Raw genomic sequence first — 24,120 nt, 5'->3', positions numbered from 1 at the left:
AGTACTACATTGAGCACTTGCTTCAGGGGCAGTAATTTCCAGTCATGGTTGGTCACTGAAATACTTGAAAACAGCTTTTATAATTTCCTTGCAAACTGCTTTACAACATTAACATTCATTTGTTTAATATTGAATATGCATGTGTTTTTTAAATGTATATTAACTGGGTTTTTAGTTTGTTTGTTTTTTTACCACCTACAACATGCCAGACCATTTAACTCATAAAAAGGGAAAACCAGAGGACAACTAACCTGTGGGTCATAGGTGAAACAAATAATCAATATGCAAATTGAAAAACTGAGTTAGGAACTTATTCCCACAGGTTAGCAAACCATTCCATTCTCAGTGAAAAGTGATGGTAGACAAAACTCAAATTATTTATTTACTTACAACTGTTGATTATATGTTTGATTTGACAGTTTGAGGACTCATACAAAAGGCTTTTTATCATGGATGTGGCTCTTTGGGCATTCACAGTTATTTCTGTTCCTAAAATTTCTTCAGGATTAGTTAATGTATGACATGGGGTAAGGGCTGTGGATGGCACAAAACAGTGGCCAGAGACTACTGCAGGCTATGATTATGACCAAAAGCTGAAAGTATGCATTAATTTTGAACACGTTATTAAAATATCCCTAATTCAGGGGGAGGGGAACACTTTCAGAATTGGATATTGAGTATTCCCTAGGGGAAATAAATAGCATTTGTCAATATAACTGGATTTTTAATCAGATTCAGCACATAGTTACATTTAAGTCAGACACATCTTACTAGAAAAATAGGGTAAAGAGTAATTAAATCTGAAATTTATTCCAAATCTAAGTTTATTGTTTTATGATGAAAACACAGACTAAACATATACTCACCCTCTTCATTTCCTGCAACAATGGAGTACACAATACTCTGATTGATGGCTGCAGCAGAAATTACACCAACCATAGTCCCTCTGGTTGCAAGTTCACTTACTGGAGGCGGTCTGCAGGTTTAGAGAAGATAATTTATTTTTCTTGTCCATTTTGTCATGATGGAGTTTTGAATTTAATAATAGAATATGTTAGTTTTGTGCATTTGTGTTTATTTGAATAATACTATTTTTTGAACTTTTCAACAAAGTAACACATTCAGACTCCAGCCCTATGTTCAAAATTATGCAAATGTTCTTTGTTAAGAATGTCTTGTCACACGTATATTACTACTTTATTATCTGCCAAAAATTGTATAAAATTCATTTTACTTGTCTCAACTTCTGGACAGAATGCAATAGGTAGATACAGTTTGCTATCTCAAGTTGCTAAAGAAAAATATTGCTTTTATGTTGGTAATATTAGCATATTTAAGCAAATGGCCTCCAGATATCTCTTTTTAGTCTAGTCCTTATCCTGCTCTACTTTAAACTTTAACTGTACTAAACGTATTTGAATGGATGGCATCACAAAATTAATATTTCTTTTGAATTCACTTATTTTACTTAACTGTAACCATATTATTCCCCCAGTACTATGACCCTTAATTTTATTTATCTATTTAAAAATTTTTTTGAATTATAGTTGATTTACAATGTTATGTTAATTTCTGCTGTACAGCAAAGTAACTCAGTTATACATATATAGTCTTTTTCATATTCTTTTCCATTATGGTTTATCACAGATATTGAATATAGTTCCCTGTGCTATACAGTAGGACCTTGTTGTTTATCCATCCTATATATAATAGTTTGCATGATACTTGCTTAATTTTAAAAATAAATTTTCAACAACACAGTATCTCATTCTCAAAATATCCATTTTATTTTACAATATTGGTCACTGTGACTAGGCTATTATAACTTTATCTTCATAAACTAATGCAAACAATCTCACTCTTACAATTCACATACTTATATCATCCAACTCCAACAGATTTAGAAAATTCTTAAATATAAAGTTTTAACATCTCTGAATCTTTTTATAGTCCAATCTATCTAACCCATCTGATTTCTATAAGCTTTAGCCTCTTTCCTCAAACTGATAAGATAAATCCTACTGACACTCTTTCACATGGCCTTTTATCTTGTAATACTTACTCTTAATATTACCCTTCATTTTTATCTCCATCTTCTCAGTTCTTCTAATCTAGATTCCATTACACAATTATATTGTGCTTACATGAAGCCTTTTATAACAAATTCTGAGCTACAAATACAGTCTGAAAAATTAATTACATACAATCCTTCTTAAACATCTTGTCCAAAATGCTATGTTCTTTGCCACTGTACTCCATATACTTGATAGACTAAAATTACCTAAATGTAAAATGATCTATCTTACAGACAGATGTTATAGCACCTAATGGTGGTCCATATCTCCAGTGAATGGTCAATAACTATTTCTTGACAAAGAGTAAGAACTAACCTGTATAATTTTTTAATGAAAATTATAAAGTTTTTATCTATTTATTTATTTGTTTGTTTAATTTTACTTCTCTGCATATTTTCTGCCTTCTTTTGTTAATAGCATCCAGATATTGCTTTGGATAACCATACCTCCTTCATTGTTAGTCTAAATGGTTTGGGTAGAACTGACCCAATCCCCCAGGTATATCGATAGACACACTACCCAGCTCTGGCCAATGAGAGCACTTTATTTTGCTTTGCTGTATGTTCATGTGTGGTAAATGTTTCATGCAAACCCAATGAAAGTCTTGTCCAAGAATGTTACTGTAACCAAAAAAAAAAAGTTTTTTTGTTGTTATTGACTAGAATATTAATGTTTCTCCCTATGAGGGGGTTCTTTCTGATAATAAAGCAACACAAATGAAATAACTAAAGGTTGAAAATACATCCTGTACACTTTGACTAGTAATCTAAATGCTTTTATACTTGAAGCTAGGTAAACTCATCATTTCAGTTACTAAAACAATAAATTCTCCTTTATCTAGTATTTCAATCACTTGCAATCAAAAGAGTCCCAAAGAATAAAAAAATATTTAGATAAGAAAAGGATACATTTACCTAAGCAGACTTCTAAAGAAAGATATCTGAGGTAACACAATTATATTTTATAAGCAATTTACCTAGGCATCGTCACAGTGTCAGTTTAGTGAAATAAGGATGCCTTTGGTAATTTTGAACCTAAAATGACAGTAGACTACCACAAAAAGGAAGGCACTTCGAAAAGTGACACTAAGGTTAGTTTTGATGGATTATGAATAGATATCTTTTTCTATGATATTTTAGATTATAAACAGACATTAAGACTAATTGTTGTTTGCAACATTGGCTAGTGGTTGACCTTGGTGATTGTGAAATCATTAAACCTGGAAAGGGTTAAAATTAAAGAGTCATGGAAACACAGTAGGATCCTCACCTTGGTATTCCTACCCTTGTGTATCTCCTCTTGTAGGAGGGGCAGACTGTGACTTGTTTCTAATGGACAGAATACAGCAAACAAGATGGGATGTCACTTCAGTGACTATGTTATATTAGATTATAACTTGTAACTTCTTGCTAGCGGACTCTGACTACTTCCCTTGCTGGATTTAATGAAGTGAGTGGAGACGTGGAATGGTGAGTTCTGACCAACAATCAGCAAGCAACTAAGGCCCTCAGTAAAACATCCCACATGGAACTGAATCCTAGCAACAACCACATGAGCTTGGAGGTAGACCCTTCTCTAGTCAAGCCTCAAGTGAGATTCTTGCCCTGGCCAACATCTTGACTAAAACCTGTGTGAGACTATGAAAGAGAGGACACAGCCAACAATTTCCTGGCCTACAGAAACTTCAAGATAATAAGTGTGTTGTTTGAACTCATTACATTTGCAGTAGTATTATTATGGTGCAATAGACAACTAATACACATGGCTTGGATATTAGAGCAATGAATTGTTAACGACAGATCAAATTTCATACAACTTAAGTGTGATATAAGAAAACATATGTTAGTCATATTCTGTGATGATTTTCATATACTGGATTTCTTTTTGTGGAAATAGAAGCTGTTTAAATTGTTTACTCACCTATCTTGTTACTATGTGAGATAAGAGCTAAATTTTATACTTTCCATAATTATTTCATAATGAACTCTTGATCCTTATAAAGTATAGAAATATAAAGTCTGCAGCTAATATGCCTTCAGCTTTAACATTATAAAAATGCCATCTTTCATTTTAAACTTTAAAAATAAAATATTTTATGCATATTTTTGTACAATCAGGATGAAAATGATTAACACTGGAAAAAGCAACTGACATAGTTTAAGAAGGAATTCAAATCCTACGCCCACCACTAAAAACATTTAAACTTCTTTTTGTTAGTAAATGTTTAAAACAGATTTACTTCTAGACAAAATATCTCATTAACCTTTGTCTTAATTGTTCCAACATACTTCTTTCTACCAGAATCAAAACGTACTACAAAAATGCAATTTTCTGGGCTTCCCTGGTGGTGCAGTGGTTGAGAGTCTGCCTGCCGATGCAGGGGACACGGGTTCGTGCCCCGGTCCGGGAAGATGCCACATGCTGCTGAGTGGCTGGGCCCGTGAGCCATGGCCGCTGAGCCTGCGCGTCTGGAGCCTGTGCTCCACAACGGGAGAGGCCACAACAGTGAGAGGCCCGCAAACCACAAAAAAAAAAAAAAGCAATTTTCTCCTGGCTAGATTTAAATCAACCTTTATGATAATGAGCATTAGATTACAAAATTTCAATTCTTTTCTATTTTATTGCCAGGGAAGGCCCATTTTATTTTTGTTTTATGCCCTGGAAAGTACAAGTTACATGATGGGGCAAATTACATATTCCCTTTGGAGTCACATATAACTTGAATATAAGATGAAGGAGTTGGTTTAAATCAGGATCCATAAAATCAGATGTTAGAGAGGATAAAAAGATAAGAAAGTTAAATAAAATGGGTTGGGAATAAATTAATGGGGAAAGGGGTGGAAAGGAATTGGACACTACATACTCTATTTAATAAGGATAATCAGCATGCAATAATGCAAGTCCAGAGTGATTTTAAAATGGAAAAAGGAAATTCAAATTTTTATGTAAATTCTATGAACTTTTACATTTTGGTATCCAACGAAATTTATTTTTTAAAGCATCACGTGACTTGGTTTGATCTGTGGGCTGACAATTTATGATTTTTAGAGTAAACTATTTGTAAAGTATTTTCCAATTCTACCATTCTGAGTCTGATATAATGTGATTTATCATTCCCCTTCTTCCTGTAGAATACAATCAAAATCTATTGATTAATTTCAGAAGCAAAGAATTATAGTCAAATAAATGATTCCTCATAAGCCACTTTTTTTGCCACTTTTTTTAAACAATTTTTTTTCTCTTGCTATCAATTCACATAATTGTAGTTGCACTTCATCCATTTTATAATAAACAATGTATCATTAACCCTCTTCCAATTTAACTTTTTTTTTTTTTTTTTTTTGCGGTACGCGGGCTTCTCACTGCTGTGGCCTCTCCCGTTGCGGAGCACAGGCTCCGGACGCGCAGGCCCAGCGGCCATGGCTCACGGGCCCAGCCGCTCCGCGGCATGTGGGATCCTCCCGGACCGGGGCACGAACCCGCGTCCCCTGCATTGGCAGGCGGACTCTCAACCACTGAGCCACCAGGGAAGCCCCAATTTAACTTTTTAATAACTAATTCAAAACTAATAGTTGTTTGGAATCTGAAATTCAAGAATTCTACTTTTTAAAGCCAGATTTACTGCCAATATAATTGAGAAAAAGCCCTCTTACAATAAAAGACACTTGAAAGAGCTAGGGCTCACTAGTGAAAATATATAGACTTACTGATGAAGCTTAAGAGTCAAAAGACCTACTGGATTCCCTTTCCCCAGAAAAGGGTTGCGAAGAGGATGCTAAAGAAAATGGTATATTTTAGACAGACATGGACTTTGGAGCCTTGGAGTGACTTTTACAAGTGGTTTTACATCTTTAAAATGCCTTAAGGAAGGACCTTCACTAAAGGTTCTTTCACAAAGCTTGATCTGAATTGGGTTTAATACCTACATGTCCTGACATATTCCAGATGGCAGCACTGGCTACTACTTATCCCTCAAAGGCAGCACTTTGGTCATAGTTTACATGAGGTTTCATTCTTTATGTTCTACGGGTTTGGACAGAGGTATAATGTCATATATCCACCATTACATACAGTGTCATACAGAATATCGTTTCAGTGATGGAAAATCTCCTGTTCCTCATTTATTTGTCCCCCTACCCCCACCCAAATACCTGGCAACCACTGATCTTTTTATTGTCTGTATACTTTTGCCTTTTCCAGAAGGTCATATAGTTGGGATCATATAGTATGTAGTCTTTGGGGCCTGACTTCTTTCCTTAGCAATATGTACTTAAGCCACCCCCCATGTCTTTTTGTGGTTTGATATGTTTTATTGCTGAATCATAAATGTACTACAAATAGGTGCACTTTAGTAAGAAGAAAGTTGATCAAAATAACTCCAAATCTGTTGTTTAGAAATACATTTTTGCAAATAAAGTAACTGTGACCTAGAAAAGTTAACTGCTACAGAATTTATATGCAAAACACATATACCATAATTTTCTTATGAATGTATAAACTAATTCATAGATATCTGTTTAACATTTAAAATTGATTTTTTGGAAAATATAGATTACAATAAATCTCTCAATTAAATATTTTAATGTATCTGAGTCATCTGAATAATGACAATACTAAAATAACGGAATGTGTGGTTTCCAAAGGTTAGCCCCAGTTTTACAGTATAAATATAAAATGAAAGAATTATTCTATAACTTAAAATTTACTTTTATCATTGGTTTTAAGAAGTAGCAGTAAAAGTAAATGTTATATGTGCTGCATAAAGCTCCTAATTTTTAAATGCTGTGCAGTTTAGGATATAAAAGTATTTGTAAATAAGTGCTATAAAATTTCACTGGGATTCAATCTGGCTGTATTGCTTTCTTTCTACTGAGAGACAAATTAATTTATTTTGACATGTCTGAATTCAATATATTTGCGAATCAGTGCCAATTTAGGAACTGATTTTATATCTACTATGAGGGAATTTAATGAAAATGGGAAGGAAAAAAAACACCCACTGGAACTCCTGCTGTTTGTAACCTTGGAGTAATTGCATCAGGGTGATCTAATTTGACATATTTAACTGAGAAAAACAGTCTAAAAAAGACATGAAGCAGGAGAGAGATGCCAGCTTTCCTACAGTTCTTAGGATGGATTGTAGATAAGAAAATGAATGAAAGACCAATGGTTAGACACTGTTTTTTTACATCTTTTCTGAAGTGAACTTACTATTGTTAAGAGTTTTGCTTCTATTCAGATCCATGAAGTGACCCTGTCTGGAAGACAAGAAAACTGAGGTCCTGAGTAGTAAGCACTTTCTCAAGTTCAGAAAACTACTTGAAAGCTAAATCTGCAATCTGTTTGTTTGATTGATAGATTGACTGATTTACTGTTTGAATTAATAGAGTTTAATCTTTCTTAGTCATTGGCTCTAAAACTTTAAACTGTAAAAATTAGCTGAATAACTTATTAAAGTTTCAGACTTTTGCATCATGCTTAAAGATTCCCATTTAGTAGGTCCATACAGTCAGATCCAGGACTATCATTTATAAAAGGTCCCCAGGTGATTCAGATAGGAGTGGTTTGAAATCATGTCTTTGGGGAATAATGGACTTTCTCCCTGCTGCCTTCCTGTCTTTTGCTTCCCTCACTCTAGTCACCAACCTTTAGTGCTTACTTCTACAGCAGTGAATGTCCTTTCACAGACTAGAATTAAGCTAAGAACACTCTCCTCAGATTCTAATAGTTCTGAGTTTGAATTATGGCTCTCATATTTACTAGCTATGTGACCTTGGGAAAATTCTTAGTTTCCCTGATCTTATTTCTTTATTTGTAAAATGGGGACATTAACTAGATCAGAAGATTGCTGAGTTCACTAAAGGATATAATGCATACAAAAAGTTTTCCTTACACCTAGCATGTGGTAGGTACTCCATAATTTATAGCCATCATTAATATATCACTTTATAAGCTACGCTTCTGGAAGTTTAGCTTAAATATTATAATGATGTGTAGCTTTGTCTCATAGACAGTAGACACAATAAAAATAAAACTGGAATATTTATTAATATCTATCTTGGCTAATATTATAGACTATGTTTTATGCACTCTGATTTTCCCTTTTCAGTTCTCAATCACATCAATTTTATATCTGAAATGGGGATAATATTTTTCTTTTTACTGTCTTTACAGCTTTAAATTCATAGACTTTTTGGGGTTTCATTCAAAAACAACTACTGTGGGGTGGGATTGGTAATAGGCTGACTCTGAGACTTAAACAACAACAAAATCACTTAAAATGTAATGATTTTATGCATAGAGGTTTACCCATTCATTCAATAAATATTTACTGAACATATACCATGTGCCTGACATCCACTAGGCAATAAAGACACAAAGACAGGATAGAGGAAGTGAATTCTGCAGTCATGGAGTTTATAGCTTCACAAGCAAACCAGATAGTTGTGTAAACAGTTACAGTAAAATGTAGTAAATACATTAATACCAGATATCTGGTTAAAAGTTCAGTAGTAAACATGGCATGCACTATTTATATTTTTTATTTCCCAAATACCAACAAAGTATCTGTAAGTGGAATCAGCGGGCTGCATGGTCTGATGAATGACTAGACCAGGCATATTCATTTCTGGCTAATTGATTTACTTACTAAAAATAGGCTGTGATGTAGGTCTTTATATACTTAGTAACAACCTCTGAGAAAACAGTTTTGTATTTTGGCTTATTTATCAGCTCAGTGTTTTGTGACCACCTAGAGGGGTGGGATAGGGAGGGTGGGAAGGGAACGCAAGAGGGAGGGAGATATGGGGATATATGTATACATATAACTGATTCACTTTGTTATACAGCAGCAACTAACACAACCATGTAAAGCAATTATACCTCAATAAAGACATTAAAAAAAAAAAAGAGTGTTTCTTTTCTCCTTTATAGATGAATCTGTACATTTGGACTTTTTGAAGGGCATGACAGTAAACTTCTGAAACAGGCTCTCTAATGTTTTTATTTGTTGTTTTCTATTGATTCCACTAGACTCTATGCCATTAGGTAAGAAACTATTTCTTACCTAATGAATCACCATAGAATCTTGAAATATATTAGTGTAGTCATACACATAACATCAAAAAAGAAAAATAGATACTCTGGTAGAGCATTTAATATTTCAATTCAATTCTACTTTTAACAGTTGAATGAATGTACTACCTCAAAAATAGCATAATAAAAATAGACGTTCAAATTCTGCTAGAATTTCTAAGAAAGAAAGAGATAAATCATTTTTCATTAAGTGTTATTCATACCCTAGAAAGACAATAAACATTTACAATCATGCCATCTAGGTAGGAGGATATATATCTTAAGATGGATTAAGTATTCAATACCTTAAGACAGATAAATTCAACATTATTTTAGGAAGTGGGGGTATTTCATTTTCATTTAAGTTTTTGCTAAAGAAGTTGTAATTAATATATTAATTCTAGATTTAGTTTTTATTATGATATATATTTTATATATATATGTAAATATGTGAAGTATTACTCAGTCATAAAAAAGAAGGGGATCCTGCCATTTGTGACAACATGGATGGACCCTGAGGGTATTATGCTAAGTGGAATAAATCAGAAAAAGACAAATACTGTATGACCTCACTTATATGTGGAAACTAAAAAAAAAAAAAACAAACTCACAGAAACAGGGAACAGATTGGTGGCTGCCAGAAGTGGGAGGTGGGAGGTGGGGGGTGAGGAACTGGGTGAAGGTGGTCAAAAGGTACAAGCTTCCAGTTATAAGACAAGTAAGTTCTGGGAATGAAGGTACAGCATGGCAACTACAGTGAAAAATACTATATTGTATGTTTGAAAGTTGCTAAAAGAGTAGATCTTAAAAGTCCTCAACATAAGAAAAAAAATTGTAACTATATGAGGTGATGTTAACTAAACTTATTGTAGTAGTTATTTTGTAATACATGCATATATCAAGTTATTATGTTGTGCACTTTAAATGAATACAATAGTGCATGTCAATTATATGTCAATAAAACTGGAAAGGGGCTTCCCTGGTGGCACAGTGGTTGAGAGTCCGCTTGCCGATGCAGGGGACGCAGGTTCGTGACCCGGTCCGGAAACACCCAACATGCCGCGGAGCGGCTGGGCCCGTGAGCCATGGCCGCTGAGCCTGCGCGTCCGGAGCCTGTGCTCCGCAACGGGAGAGGCCACAACAGTGACAGGCCCGCATACAGCAAAAAAAAAAAAAAAAACTGTAAAAAAATTTGTAGCTAGATATCCCCTACCCAGTTCTTTTATCCATACAGCATCCCTAGTTATTAAACTTTGAAAAGCCTGAGAGGTTGTTTTAACAAACAAGAGGTTGTTTAATAAACAAATGTTTATCAACATTTCCCTTTAAATATGGTAATTTATTATTTAGAATCCATTAGATAAAGATTTTAAATGTCCATTTACCAGAAACAGATTCATTATGCTTACTATGTCTGATGGCAATTTGATTTTTCCCTCTTTGTTTCTATGATACCTACTTGATACACTGAGAAATGAAAATAAAGAAATAAAATATTCATGTAAAACCCCTTAATCCTGGAATAATTTTTTAGTTTGAGATGTAAATGTTATAAAATTAGAAATAATGTGTGACATTTTGAATATTTTTAAAAATGCTACTGTTTTTATATCATCATTCAAAATGTGGCATTTACCTCATTAAATATTTGCATAAAATATTTTTTTCTTCTAATCTAACTGTTCTTCCACTTTTTGCTGAGGAAGATAGGAGAATACTGGCATGGTGTGATGGATTAAAATTAGAGATAATTCCTTCAGTGTCCTCAAATTTCTCCTTGAAAATGAACAATGCCTTTAATATGGCTCATAAATACCCTCAAAATCTGACTCTACTTATGTCTCCCTTCTCATCACCAACTACTCCCTCCCAGAGATTTCTGTGGTCGATACTAGGCTTTGAATTCTTAGAACATTTTACAATTCTCCTCTCTCTGGGTCGTTATATATGCTGCTCTCTCTTCCTAGCACAATCTTCCCCTGACAAGTTCTTTAGGGCACTTCTTTAGGTTTCCACTTTAATATTGCTTTGTCTAGGAGATTTTCTTTTAGGTCTCATCCATTTTCCTTCGCCAACTTCCTACTCTAGGCCAGCTGTCATTGTTCTTTGCTTCAAGTACTATAGTTTTTTTTGACCAGTCCATGTTCATCCATTTTGACTACTTTCCTGTCTGACTTCCACAGAGTGGTCAGTCATCTTTTTAAAGTTCACATGTACTTACACCACTATCGATCTGAGCTTTCTTAGCCCACTACATGCTTACCATATTTCAATGGCTTCCCAGTGCTCAAAGAATAAAACTCAAATCTCTAATATGCCCCAAATTTCTGCCTCATCTTACAGTAGTTTACGTTCATTCTCTCTTCCTCAACCTTTCTTTAAATCTTGGAATGTGTCTTCTCCTTTCCAATTTAGGATTTGTATGCAATCCATTTCCTTCCAATTCCTGAGTCCACGACATTCCTTCACCTACAAGTCTATAATTACTACTTATTGACATCTCAACTCCTGTTTTTTTCAAATTTGCTTTAATATCCCCCACTGCTGCTGTTGTGTGCTTTGTTATAAGTGCTCATAAAGCACTTTTTTTTCTGTTCTTTTCTTTTCCTTTCTTCGATATCACATAAGTTTGTAATTATAATCTGTTTCTTATGATCATTTGATTAATTTCTATCTACTACGTATATTATAAGATCTCTGAGGGTAGGAACCATGTGTATTTTGTTCAATGTTATTATTTCTAGTGCAGTTATGTATTCAATAAATATTCATTGACAGGATGAGGAAAGGAACTAATGCCACTTGAATATAGCAGCCATTTTATCTCATTTGTAAACATTTTCAATGTTTCTCTTCTCTTATGAATTAAACACTTTAGAGAGACCATGTGTTCCCTATTAACTGCTCTATTTTATACTCTACATAGCACTGTGCCTATATATATATTTTTTAATTAATTAATTTATTTTTTTGGCTGTGTTGGGTCTTTGTTGCGGCGAGCGGGGGCTACTCTTCATTGCGGTGTGCAGGCTTCTCTTTGCAGTGGCTTCTCTTGTTGCAGAGCACGGGCTCTAGGCACACGGGCTCAGTAGTTGCAGCACACGGGCTCAGTAGTTGCAGCACGAAGGCTCAGTAGCTGTGACTCACGGGCTTAGTTGCTTTGCGGCATGTGGGATCGTCCTGGACCAGGGCTCAAACCCGTGTCCCCTGCACTGGCAGGCAGATTCTTAACCACTGTGCCACCAGGGAAGCCCTGTGCCTATATTTTTTTAAATTGTTAAATAAATTAGTGGACAAAGATGCTGGATGAATTAGTAAAATTTAAGGAAAAATAACTTTAATTTTCCTGCTTCATCTTTTTCATCCTACCCTGAACTGAAATTCACTGCTCACAGAACATTCTGAGAACTCTGGTAAAAAGACAAGTAAAATATAGCATCAGTGAGATAGAAATATGCTTCACAAACAATTCTGTAAGGGGCCCTGTTCATCCTGGACATCAGGAACTTGACTCTTAAGTGTGAGAATATCCCTCTACATGACTATCATTGAAGGAGCTATTTTGTTTATGAAGATGATTAGAAGATGATATAAAGAATAACAATCCACATTTGGTAATTAGAACCATATAGCTTTAACCTTCACATATATATTCAAGGCATTATTATTTAAACTAACATTCAAATTTCATAGAAATTCATTCCCCACCTTGCAACTAGAGTGATATTTCCCTAGAATATTTTAAAATCAAAAACTGCTGAAGATCTCTTAACCAATGAGGGTAGAGAAATTAACTTGTGACATTTTGTTTTGCTTAGTATCTACTTTCTCTTCCTCATATCTTTATTTACTTTTAGGCAATTATTTATTCCCACTTCTCTTGTTTTGAAAATATGGTAAATGTGTGCTATTCTTCCAAACACAGAAACAGAGGCTTTTCATCTCATCACATGGGGGCAGCCAGAAGTCAGGCAATTAGGATTGCTTCTTTCCTTCCTCTGTATAAACTCCTTGAAAACAAAAACTACATTTAAAAAAAATCTTTGCATGACCAACACCTAGCATAAGCCTATTAAATAAGAATATCACAACTACTTTCTTAAGCATGTTTTCTGTACCTAGCACTTTACAAAGTCCTTTCTCTTGTATATAAAGTAAGTATCAGATCCCTAGGGAAGTTGGCCTCAGAGAGCTTAGGTAACTTGCCCAAATTCAAGCAACAGCTGATAAAAGGTGCAGCAAGGATTTAAACCTTAGGACACTATTAAGTTATTTTTCCTCAAAAAAAAAGTTTACATTAACTATTAACAAAATAAAAGTAATGTACTATATGTTGTACTTGAACCAAAATTTCTCATAGAGAGAATGCAATGAAAGAACAGAATCTATAATAACTCTTTGTATGGAAAAATTTGTTTTAAATTTTAAACAGTGGATTTAAAATGAACTGTTAGAACTTGAGTCCTTTGTTGTTGGAAGACTTGCTTCACTCTGCTCTGTGAGCAAATGTCAAAAACTATACATAACCTTGAACACGTGAAGGAGAAATTAAATTCCATGTGGATTCAGAGAAAGCCTATGAAAGCTGAAATGAAGGATTGTCAGAGTCACTCTTTCAATAGTGAAAGAGGCAAAATCTATTATCTTTGAGGTAATATTTTAGTAGTGCCAAAAAAAGACAGGGAAGGTTATCTTCAAGTAAAGTCAGATCTTACACTGAACAATAAATCTAAATTAAAATAGAGAACAGGGCTTCCCTGGTGGCGCAGTGGTTGAGAATCCACCTGCTAACGCAGGAGACACGGGTTTGAGCCCTGGTCTGGGAAGATCCCACATGCCACGGAGCAACTAGGCCCATGAGCCACAACTTCTGAGCCTGCGCGTCTGGAGCCTGTGGTCTGCAACAAGAGAAGCCACGACAGTAAGAGGCCTGCGCATGGCGATGAAGAATGGCCCCCGCTCTCCGCAACTGGAGAAAGCCCTCACACAGAAACGAAGACCCAACACAGCCAAAAATAAATAAATAAATAAATTTAAAAAAAAAAAAAAAAAAAATAGAGAACAACTTTAGCAATCAAGTGATGCTCTCTGCATGTAGGTTTACTTTATACTTCTAGTTTTCACATAGCTTTCTTTTTCTTTTTCATTCTTCGAAAGCAAGACCAATAATTCCTCTTAAACTACTGTACTTATTGATTAAAAATCTTTTCTCAAAATTCCTGAATCCAAACTTGTATGGTTTATATAAGAATAATGGCAATGTTCCTCAACATTAGGTAATTTTAATTCTCTTGAATAATGAAATGTTAACTAGAACTGCTCACTCATCATTTCCTTGGCCATTGTGATAACATTGTTTCCATTTTTCATAGTATATAAAGATGGATTTCTGGATTATAAATTATGCTTTTTCTCTGTTTTTGTATATCAGGAAGTAGACCGTTTATCTTTTAGAGTTCTTTATAAAGTCTACTCTATTTTTATTCTTCAGTATAAAACCATTTGAGAAATTTATTTTGACTATAAAGTGTACAAAATTTTTGCACTGTCATTTGTTACAAGATTAATGCACATTAGTCAGCAAAGTATCAAATTTTTACTTTAACAGGAAAACTGACAAGATTATTTTCTTCATTCAAGTATATTTGAATTTTTTAAAAAGTCAAAATATGTATATGTATGTTATTCTTATTTTGGATTTGATATATTAAATTTGAGTAATACTAGAAATTGAAAATGACTTACGATATCTAAGAGAAAAATAACAACTTGTTCCAGAGGTTAATAAAAATACCTTACGAATATTTGCCCCTTCTCTTTTCTATATATACAAATATAAATTTTGAGTTTCTATGTTTATGGGAATTACATATCAAAATACATGAATCCTTAAAAATTAATATAAATGCAGCATTAAATCATGCAAAGTTTAATAATCAATGTTGATACACTTCCATTTTAAATAAATACCAAGGTATCCTATATTGGTAACATATCTGTTTAGAAAATTTGTAAATAATTATCTTTGGTAAAATTTTTGATAAATTGTATAAGATACTGCATTTCCCACTCAAAATCAATATTCACATTTAGACTCTATGGTCTGTTCCAGACACATTGACCTTTCCATGGTATTTACCTCTAAAACTCATGACTAGTGAATCCCAGTGTGTTTAAGTCTTAGTCCATCACCTTGAGATGAAGGCCAAATGTCATGCTTCTTCTGAATGATAACTCACTTGACCTACAGGAGTCAACCTATTCTCAAGTAATATTATGTGTTTGAACTACTATTGGGATTTTGATATTTCTGTCTGGATTAAATGAAAGATATATAAAATGTATTTTCTGACTACGAGAGTGTAACTATTTTCCAGAAGATCGAAGTAGATAATTGACTGAAAACCTCTTATTCGATATGAAGACATGAGGCAGCAATGAGAGTGTGCCTGTCAGATCTCCAACTATAGGAAGTATGCTTGACCAAGGTTCCAGTTGCTGTGCTCTGAAGTATATTTTTGTGTTTATATGAAGGTCATGTTCCTAGGGACTGCTTTCAGATAGTGATTAAGAAAAGTGGAGATGCTAAGGTAGGTCCCTTCCTGGGAAACACAGGATATATCTCTGACATCGGACTATGGTTTGACTCCCCAATCATCATGCAGAAACTTACTGAAATGACACATCAGTCACTCAAATGACACAGTAGGCTAGGATGTTTACATATGAGCTTCTCTCCCTGTTCTTCACTTGGGGTCAGAATGCATGTGCTTTAAAGTTCTCCTAGCCTTACCCTGCTTTCTCCTCATTTCTCTCCCATAGGTATTTCCCCTAATAAAATACTTGCTTGTTAAGTCTCATCTTGATGTCTAATTATCAGAGGATGAACATGAACTAATACAGCACCTTAGGGGATTAAATTCAAAAGGAGTATTAGTATTTTGAAAGATATAAATTAAATACAAAATATTCAACATTTAGAAAAAAATTTCTAGGAAAATAAAGATGAAAAACTTTAAAAGATATTAATATAGAATTGTAATATATATTAAAATAAGTATTAATATATATTGATATATTAAAATGAAGATGAATAAATTGAATAGACTTAATATGTATTAATTTATGTGGAGACAAAAAAGAAAGCCTTGTGATAGTTAAGCATTATTAAATATTATAACAATGTAGAAGAGTTTGCCATATGGATGTATTAAACCAGTATGAGAAACTGGAATTAATATTCTTTCAATTCGGCAACTTCATGGCTACTACCACTTTATCTGTTCCATATTAATGGCAGATATTACCAGGTATGCAGATTTCTCTTTCCCAATAAGCAAAACCTTTATCAAGATACCCGCTCATTATTAATAGGAGAGTATTATTTGTCACACCTGTCTTAAGTAAGAAGTTTAGCTCAGTTTCAATTAAAGGGTAGCAAAATATGTCACCCCACCCCCAAAATAAGCTGCTTTGGTATATGGATTATTTTGAGCAGTAGGTACTTAGAAAACAGCAAATGCAGGGAGAGGCTTTCTCTGAGTTCCCTTATCTACCTAAAGACAAATCCTCCAAAAGGAACTTAGTCATCATGGATTCTCTTTCCAGGAGTTTCATCGACCAGTAAAGACTGACTCTTTTCACAGGAGAGGAGACTAGAAGTGGATAGCACAGCCAGGCAAACTTTCTCCCAAACTATCATACTTTCCATCTATTCCAGGGACCAATTCATCTTTCTTAAAATTATTATTTACTCTCTTCCAAGAGGCCTACATCCTTCCTCCCCATTTCCCATTAAGATGGTATTTAATCCTGTATTCTGAAGCCACCTATTTGTGTTACTCATCACCCTGTGTATCTCTCATGTATACATGAGAGATACATGTTAATAAACTTGTTTGTCTTTCTCTCATTAATCTGTCTTTTATGACAGGGATCTCAGTTAATAAATCTGAAGGGTACAAGAAAAGTTATTTTTCCTCCCCTACATTTACACTACTTGAAATGAGTAAATGCTAAAATTGATGAAGGCTCAGAGAAAAATGCATATAAAATAATTTAGAAGAGTAAATGTACCAATAATAACCTAAGCATGAGGAATGATTTCCCAATATTCATAGCTATCCAAAGATTGAAGGGGTGAGTTTCTCACAACTGTAAGGTTTTTAAAAGAGCATAGTCAACTTTGTGGCAAGGACATTGGAGAAATCACGTATTAAGTTATTAGGCTGAATAAATGGTCTTTATGGTCTGTTTCATCCATTACATGGTATGACTTTGAGAACAGAATTTTATGAGTAAGATTACCTATTTTTCTCTACTTCCAATGAAAATCAAATTGTGAAAAATGGTTTAAATTAAGATATAAGATTGAATATGGATAGAGAGAAACTTCTTAATTGCCTGAATGGTAATAACTCAAAATTTATGATTATTTGTATAAGGTAGGGTCTAATACTTGGACTTATTCATCGCAAAAAAAAGAAAAAAAAAAAAGAAGTGAAGCCAGCTGGAGATGATTTTTAAGAAGGAAGTGTTGCTTTGACAACCAAAGATAAAGAAATGCCATTAATTCTTTAAGAAATTATTTCAAGGAAAGGGAGGAGAGGGAGAATAAAGAGGGATGATTTGGGGCATGCAGACTCTAAGACACTTAAATTATTGATATGTCTATCTTTGTGAAAAAAGAGAAACTGAAAGAATCAAATAAAACAAGAATGATGCAGGAAAATGGAAATTTGTTACACTTTTGAAAATTCTGATGATTGCTTAGTTACAATTATAAAAATAAATATACAGTCTGAACAGTTAACATACTTTTCAAAAGTTTTAAGAAGAACTCAGTGTTTTCTGGAAAAAGTAGATGTTCATCTAATGACAAATAGATGATGTCTTGATCCTCCATTTAACCTAATTCAATGACTCAAAGAAAGATTGGTTTGAAGAGGTCATGAAATTAACAGAATGAGTCTGTTTTAAGTATTACAACTGCTTGAGGGACCAAAGAGAATCTAGTGCATACTTAAGAATAACTGTAAATCTGGCCATTATAAAAGTAAACATATATCGGTATGGGGCAAATTGCATTCTCATTTTTAGATTCCTCCCACCCTTAAAAAATATTTGAAGTCAGACCATCCAGAAACAAATTCAGTTCACAGGATTTGAGGAAAGACAAAATCAAAATTTTTTCCAACACATAAAAATTATCTCCATATTATAAATTATAAACAAGAAAATAATGTGAGAGATTTCTCTTCTAATTTTGATAAGTTAAATTATTTCAATAATATAGTGTGGTCTATAAAATCCTTGAATAATTTTGAAGAATCTTCCTTATTTTTTTTTCAAAGAACCATTAGCAGAAAGTAAGGAAGTTTTAAATTAAGAATAGGAAACAGAGGCATAACATAAGTATGTGAAAGAAGAGTTTGACTTTTTGTTATATTTCCACTTTTACATTAATCAGCTAACCTACTAAGTATAGGTCATCAAAAATAAAGCTACCATATGATACTACAATCCCACTCCTAGGCATATATCCAGAGAAAACCATAATTCAAAAGGATACAGGCACCCCAATGTTCATAGCAGCACTATCTACAATAGCCAAGACATGGAAGCAACCTAAGTGTCCATCAACAGATGAATGGATAAAGAAGATGTGGTATACGTACATACAATGGAATATTTCTCAGCCATAAAAAAAGAATGAAATAATGCCATTTGCAGCAAAATGGAGGGACCTAGAGATTATCATATTAAGTGAAGTAAGCCAGACAGAGAAAGACAAATATCCTATGATATCACTTATATGTGAAATCTAAAAATAATGATACAAATGAACTTATATACAGAGCAGAAACAGACCCACAGACATAGAAAATAAACTTATGGTTACCAAAGAGGAAAAGGGTGGGGAGGGATAAATTAGGAGTTTGGGATTAACATATACACACTACTATATGTAAAATAGATAGCCAACAAGGATCTACAGAATACCACAGGGACTATACTCAATATTTTGTAATAACCCATAAAGGAAAAGAATCTGAAAAAGAATGTATACATATACATTTACATATATACACATATATACATATATATTATATAACTGAATCACTTTGCTGTACACCTGAAACTAACACAATTAAAATCAACTATACTTCAATAAAAAAATAAAAAAAAAACATAGCTTAAAAACAAACAAAAAATTTAGCTGTCAATCTAGTAGGTTTTTCCTTTAGTAAATATTAAACTGTTTACTATGATGTTTATGAATTTCTTATTGCTATTTTTACTTCTATAATTTTAGAAAACATAATTGTTCTACTCCAGTGACCAAGTTATTACCAGTAGTTCAACATGTAAATGTTTTTAATTCCATGAAAAGAATAATGAATTTTGTTTCCCTGTCTAGGTAAAACCAGTACATTGGAAAAAGTTTCATCAAATAGTAAATGCCATCTCTCAAGTTTTTTTGATGATCTCCACAAAGCTAGTCTACAGCTCATGACTCTCATTTACACTCTGCCATAATGGTTTCTTTTTCATTTTCTTTTTGCTTTACTTTAGTGATGAAGACAATTACACTTAGGAAAATGGAGAAAGTAGTTAACTGTAACCAAATAGTAAAGCAACAATAGTAACTTATAATTTAACTTTAGCTTGAAGTCCAGTAAGGTTTGGCTTGGAATATATAATATTAATACTTGATAAGCTTAAATAATTTAGAATAATTTAAAACACCCAAAAATGTTCATATGAGATTTGCTTTGAATTTAAAAGAAGTATTCTTTTACAATTTTAAGAAGAATGTAATCTATTTCACCAATACATATTTAAAAATAAAAATGTTTCTATACTATTACATCATTGGTTCATGTACCCAACATTATATATTCTTAATAGAAACTAAGCGATTTTAAAATGACTTACTGCAATTAAAGTCTATAATTTGTCTAAAATTACATGTTAAATGTGCTAGTTCTCCACAAACACCATTTCCCCTTTTTCCTCAATAATAGAAGTGGAACTAGGACATAGCTGCCTAGCCAGGAAAAGTATTTCTCCACTCTTTTGTGGCTATGTATAAACATTTGCATGGATTTTCAAGATGGGATGTGAGCTGATGTGAAGTTTGCAACTCCTACCCCCCTTGATTTAGGAAATCCCTAGATGTGGATTTCTGCCCCTGCTCCCTTTCTATGGACTGAGATGGCAATAGTTGGTATTATTTTGAAACAGAATGTTACAGATGGAAGACCATAACTTGGCCTGGGTGCCTGAATGACCACATGGAGAAACTGTAAGAAGAAGAGCTACTGCCAGCCTAAAACACTCACTTCAGACTCTCACATGAGCCAAAAACACATGTATTTTTATCACTGAACTTTAGGGGATTCTTTTTACAGCAGCCCAATCTACCCTAACTAATCTTATTATCCTGAGGTTTAAAGATTTCATGACTGACCATTCTAAAAATAACTGGGCAAGGGGAGGGAGGTCAGGCTCAAAATTCTAAAACAAATGAGTATTTTATCTTTAGGATCTCTCTTTAATACTTAGTTATTTGTTGAAAACTAATTTTTTCCTAAGGAATTCAAAAGTCAATATTGGAATAAAGACATTCCTAAGATGTAAAAATCAAATATACCTCAACTTGCAATGCTAGCTATCTTGCATTACTGCTTTCTATTTGTAAACTATAAGCATCCTCCTCCCCACACCGTACAAAGATCGGAAATCCTGCATTATCATTTTGTGAGTCCCTGAAATTTGATCACGTGAAGTTGAAGTTTTTCCACCAGGAGCAATTCTATAGCGGAGATAAAATTTTATCTCTAGCTTCTTAGGTTTTTTAGGCTAAGCCCAAGTATTAAGCTAACATAAAACATATTAACAAGAGAAAGCATACACATTCATATAAGTTTCATGTGGCATGGGAGTCCTCATAAAGAAATGAAGACTCAAAGAATGGGGAAACCTACATACATTTATATTAGGATGAACAAAGAGAGGCAATAGTGGAAACGTAACTAAACTATGTGATGAGGCTAAAGGAAGATATAAATTATTTTATCAAGGTCTGTTTGTATAGAATTATCTTGAGTTTCACTCCCCGTTAAAGAATGTTTCTTTAACGGGGAGTGAAACATCTACTGTTTTTTTAAGTGCTTTCAGCTCAAAATAAACCTATGCCAAAGTGACATATCTTCAGGTGGCATATTCTGCCATTCTTTAATTCCAACACAAGTCATCATCCTGAAAATCAAGCATTAATAAGATTGTTTAGCGTCTCTGGAAGTTTTATGCATTCAGCTGAGGCAGTAAATGAATTTGAAAGAAAAATAAGAGAGGGAAGGGGACGTATGAGGTTAACAACCTTTCTCCCTTCCTCCCTTTCTTCCTTCTTTCTTCTCCTTCTCTTCCTCCTCCTCCTCTTACTTCTTGTTTCTCTCTCTCTCTCTTTTACAGAGAGAAACTGTGTTGCCTTTCACAGCAATTTGAAACATTGCAGGCATTTTGACAAAGATACTGGTTGAACATATAAAAAGAAAATACCAAACATGAACAAAAATATTCTTCACAAATACTGTTTTTAAAATGACAAACTGGGGCTTCCCTGGTGGCGCAGTGATTGAGAGTCCGCCTGCCGATGCAGGGGACACAGGTTCGTGCCCCGGTCCGGGAATATCCCACATGCCGCGGAGCGGCTGGGCCCGTGAGCCATGGCCGCTGAGCCTGCACATCTGGAGCCTGTGCTCCACAACGGGAGAGGCCACAACAGTGAGAGGCCTGCGTACCGCAAAAAAAAAAAAAAAAAAAAAAAAAAAAAAAAAAAAAATTCCAGCAAACTGTATGTCCCACAGCAAAGAATTGGAGTCCACAGATTATCAAGTCAACACAAAAGGAAAGAAAATAGGTAATGGACATAAGGAAGAAAATGACCTTTAACACAGATTGACCAAGAATTCTTATTGTTTTAAATATATTTTACATCTCAATGGTTTACAGATGTGTTGTATAGCATTTTCTTATAATGATATTGCATAATTTAATTTAGTCCTTGAATATTGTCAAGATAGCTTTTTATGAAAGGTGAAACCTTCTTGGTTTAATGTGGTAGATGTTGCCAGATGCATCAGCTAGTTCTTCCCTCAGTATCTTAGTCACTGCTTCAGCTTAAAATTCTTAGGTTGTTCTTTGAAATTATGAGAAGAATAAAATCCAAACTGTAGAATATGATAAAATGTTCTATTATATGAAATCTTCATTTTTCTTGAGCCTCAATTAATATAATTGTTTAACTTCCAATTTTCTTTAGATAGATGGAAGTAAAATATTCTGTTATTCAATACATTCTCCCATATCCCTTATTTATACTTCTGTATATTCTGATTCTTTGGCATGGAGCATTCTTCCACATTTTTGTGGAGTGGCTCAACTCTATTTTTCCTTCAAGAAACAGCTAAAACTTTGTTGATCATGTTCAGACACAGGTAACTGTGTCTCCAACATGCTTCCTCAGTACTCTGAGCTTCTATTATTGTGTTTTTATAGTGTATTATATTTTTCACATAGTTCTTTGTTTCCAACCCATGGCTGTGAGCCTCTGGAGTGTAATGACTGGCTGCCTTTTAATGCTATGTCCAGAACAAGTAAATGGTAAAATACAGTATATAGTGAGCCTCCTTCAAATGTTTGTGAGAAAACTATCTCCAATGGGTCCTAACATACTAATAAAAGTACATAATGTTTTAACTTAATTGAGATTAAAAACTCATGAAAGAAAATTCTACTATATTTGCAGAAGAGCATTATAAAACATTCTTTCATTTATATCCAATAATGAAGCAACCATGAACATATAGTGATTTTAGTTTTATTATTTTTTCAATAAATTCTTCACTTTCTAACATACACACACACACTATGGACTCAACTGTGTTCCCTAAAATTCATATTTTGAGGCCCTAACCCTCAATGGGATGGTATTTGGAGATAGGACCCTTGGGAGGTAATTAGGTTTACATGAGGTCATTAAAGTGGAGCCCTTATCTTGGGATTAATGTCTTTATAAGAAAAGATACCAGAGAGCTTGCTTTCTTTCACTTTCCTTTGTGTCAGGTTATAGCGAGAAGGCAGCAGTCTGCAAGTCAGGAAGAGACCTCTCACCAGAACCCGACCATGCTGAAAGCCTGATCTTGGACTTCCAGCCTCCAGAGCTGTGAGAAAATAAATGTCTGTTGTTTAAACCACCTAGTCCTTGAATTTTGTTATGACAGCCTAACCTAAGATGGTATATATACTAACTTTACAGCTATAATATATATTATACACATAAACATAAACTCTCTCTCTTTCTCTCTCTGTCACTGATTATATAGGAAATATCATTTCAGATACACCTCAAAATTAAATGACATAATGTGTCTGGCAGTAACAAGAAACTAAATGTCTACTTCGTACCATTGAGATCATTAATCAGTTGCAATTTAAACCCCCAAACACAATGTTGTATTTTTCAAACCTAGCTTTAAGTATTTTTAAAGGATCCATTATTCATCAAAGGATTACTAAAACTGATATTTTACACTAAATTGTCATTTTAACCATATTAACTTTTAAAATAAATATAATGTTATGTTAATTTAAAAAAGCTTAAACTAGAATTAGAAGCCTGCTTCACTGGAAAATTCATATCACATCAATTTTGAGAGACCAAAAGAAAAAAAAAAAACAACAAAATAAAAACCTTCATATGTTACAAAACCTGATAGGAATCAATACCTGTATTCCTCTTGTGTGAAGCGTGGGATTTCTCCAGGATGTAAGACAAGAATTTTCACAGTGGCACTGCTGGACATCACAGGCTCACCATCATCAAAAGCAACAACCACCAACTTAAAAAGTAAAAAAATATTCAAGTTAAAGATGATTTAAAAGAAGAAAATAAAAGCATCATTTT

The 24,120-nt window shown here is 33.7% G+C and overlaps 1 protein-coding gene across 1 annotated transcript in view; it reads right to left on the bottom strand.

The window, feature by feature from the left end:
* PCDH15 (protocadherin related 15) overlaps positions 1-24,120 on the bottom strand; it is a 711,784-nt gene that overhangs the window by 103,709 nt on the left and 583,955 nt on the right. Inside the window, exons 21-22 of the mRNA XM_049696610.1 lie at positions 23,943-24,055; positions 867-976 (exon numbers count right to left, since the gene is read on the bottom strand). Of these exons, the coding sequence (XP_049552567.1) occupies positions 867-976; positions 23,943-24,055 (223 nt within the window). The remainder of the gene's footprint in view (positions 1-866; positions 977-23,942; positions 24,056-24,120) is intronic.

Source organism: Orcinus orca, chromosome 14 (assembly GCF_937001465.1).
Source record: "Orcinus orca chromosome 14, mOrcOrc1.1, whole genome shotgun sequence".
Lineage (NCBI taxonomy): Eukaryota > Metazoa > Chordata > Mammalia > Artiodactyla > Delphinidae > Orcinus > Orcinus orca.
The sequence above is the reverse complement of the archived record's forward strand: the minus strand, read 5'-3'. Positions and strand labels throughout refer to the sequence as shown.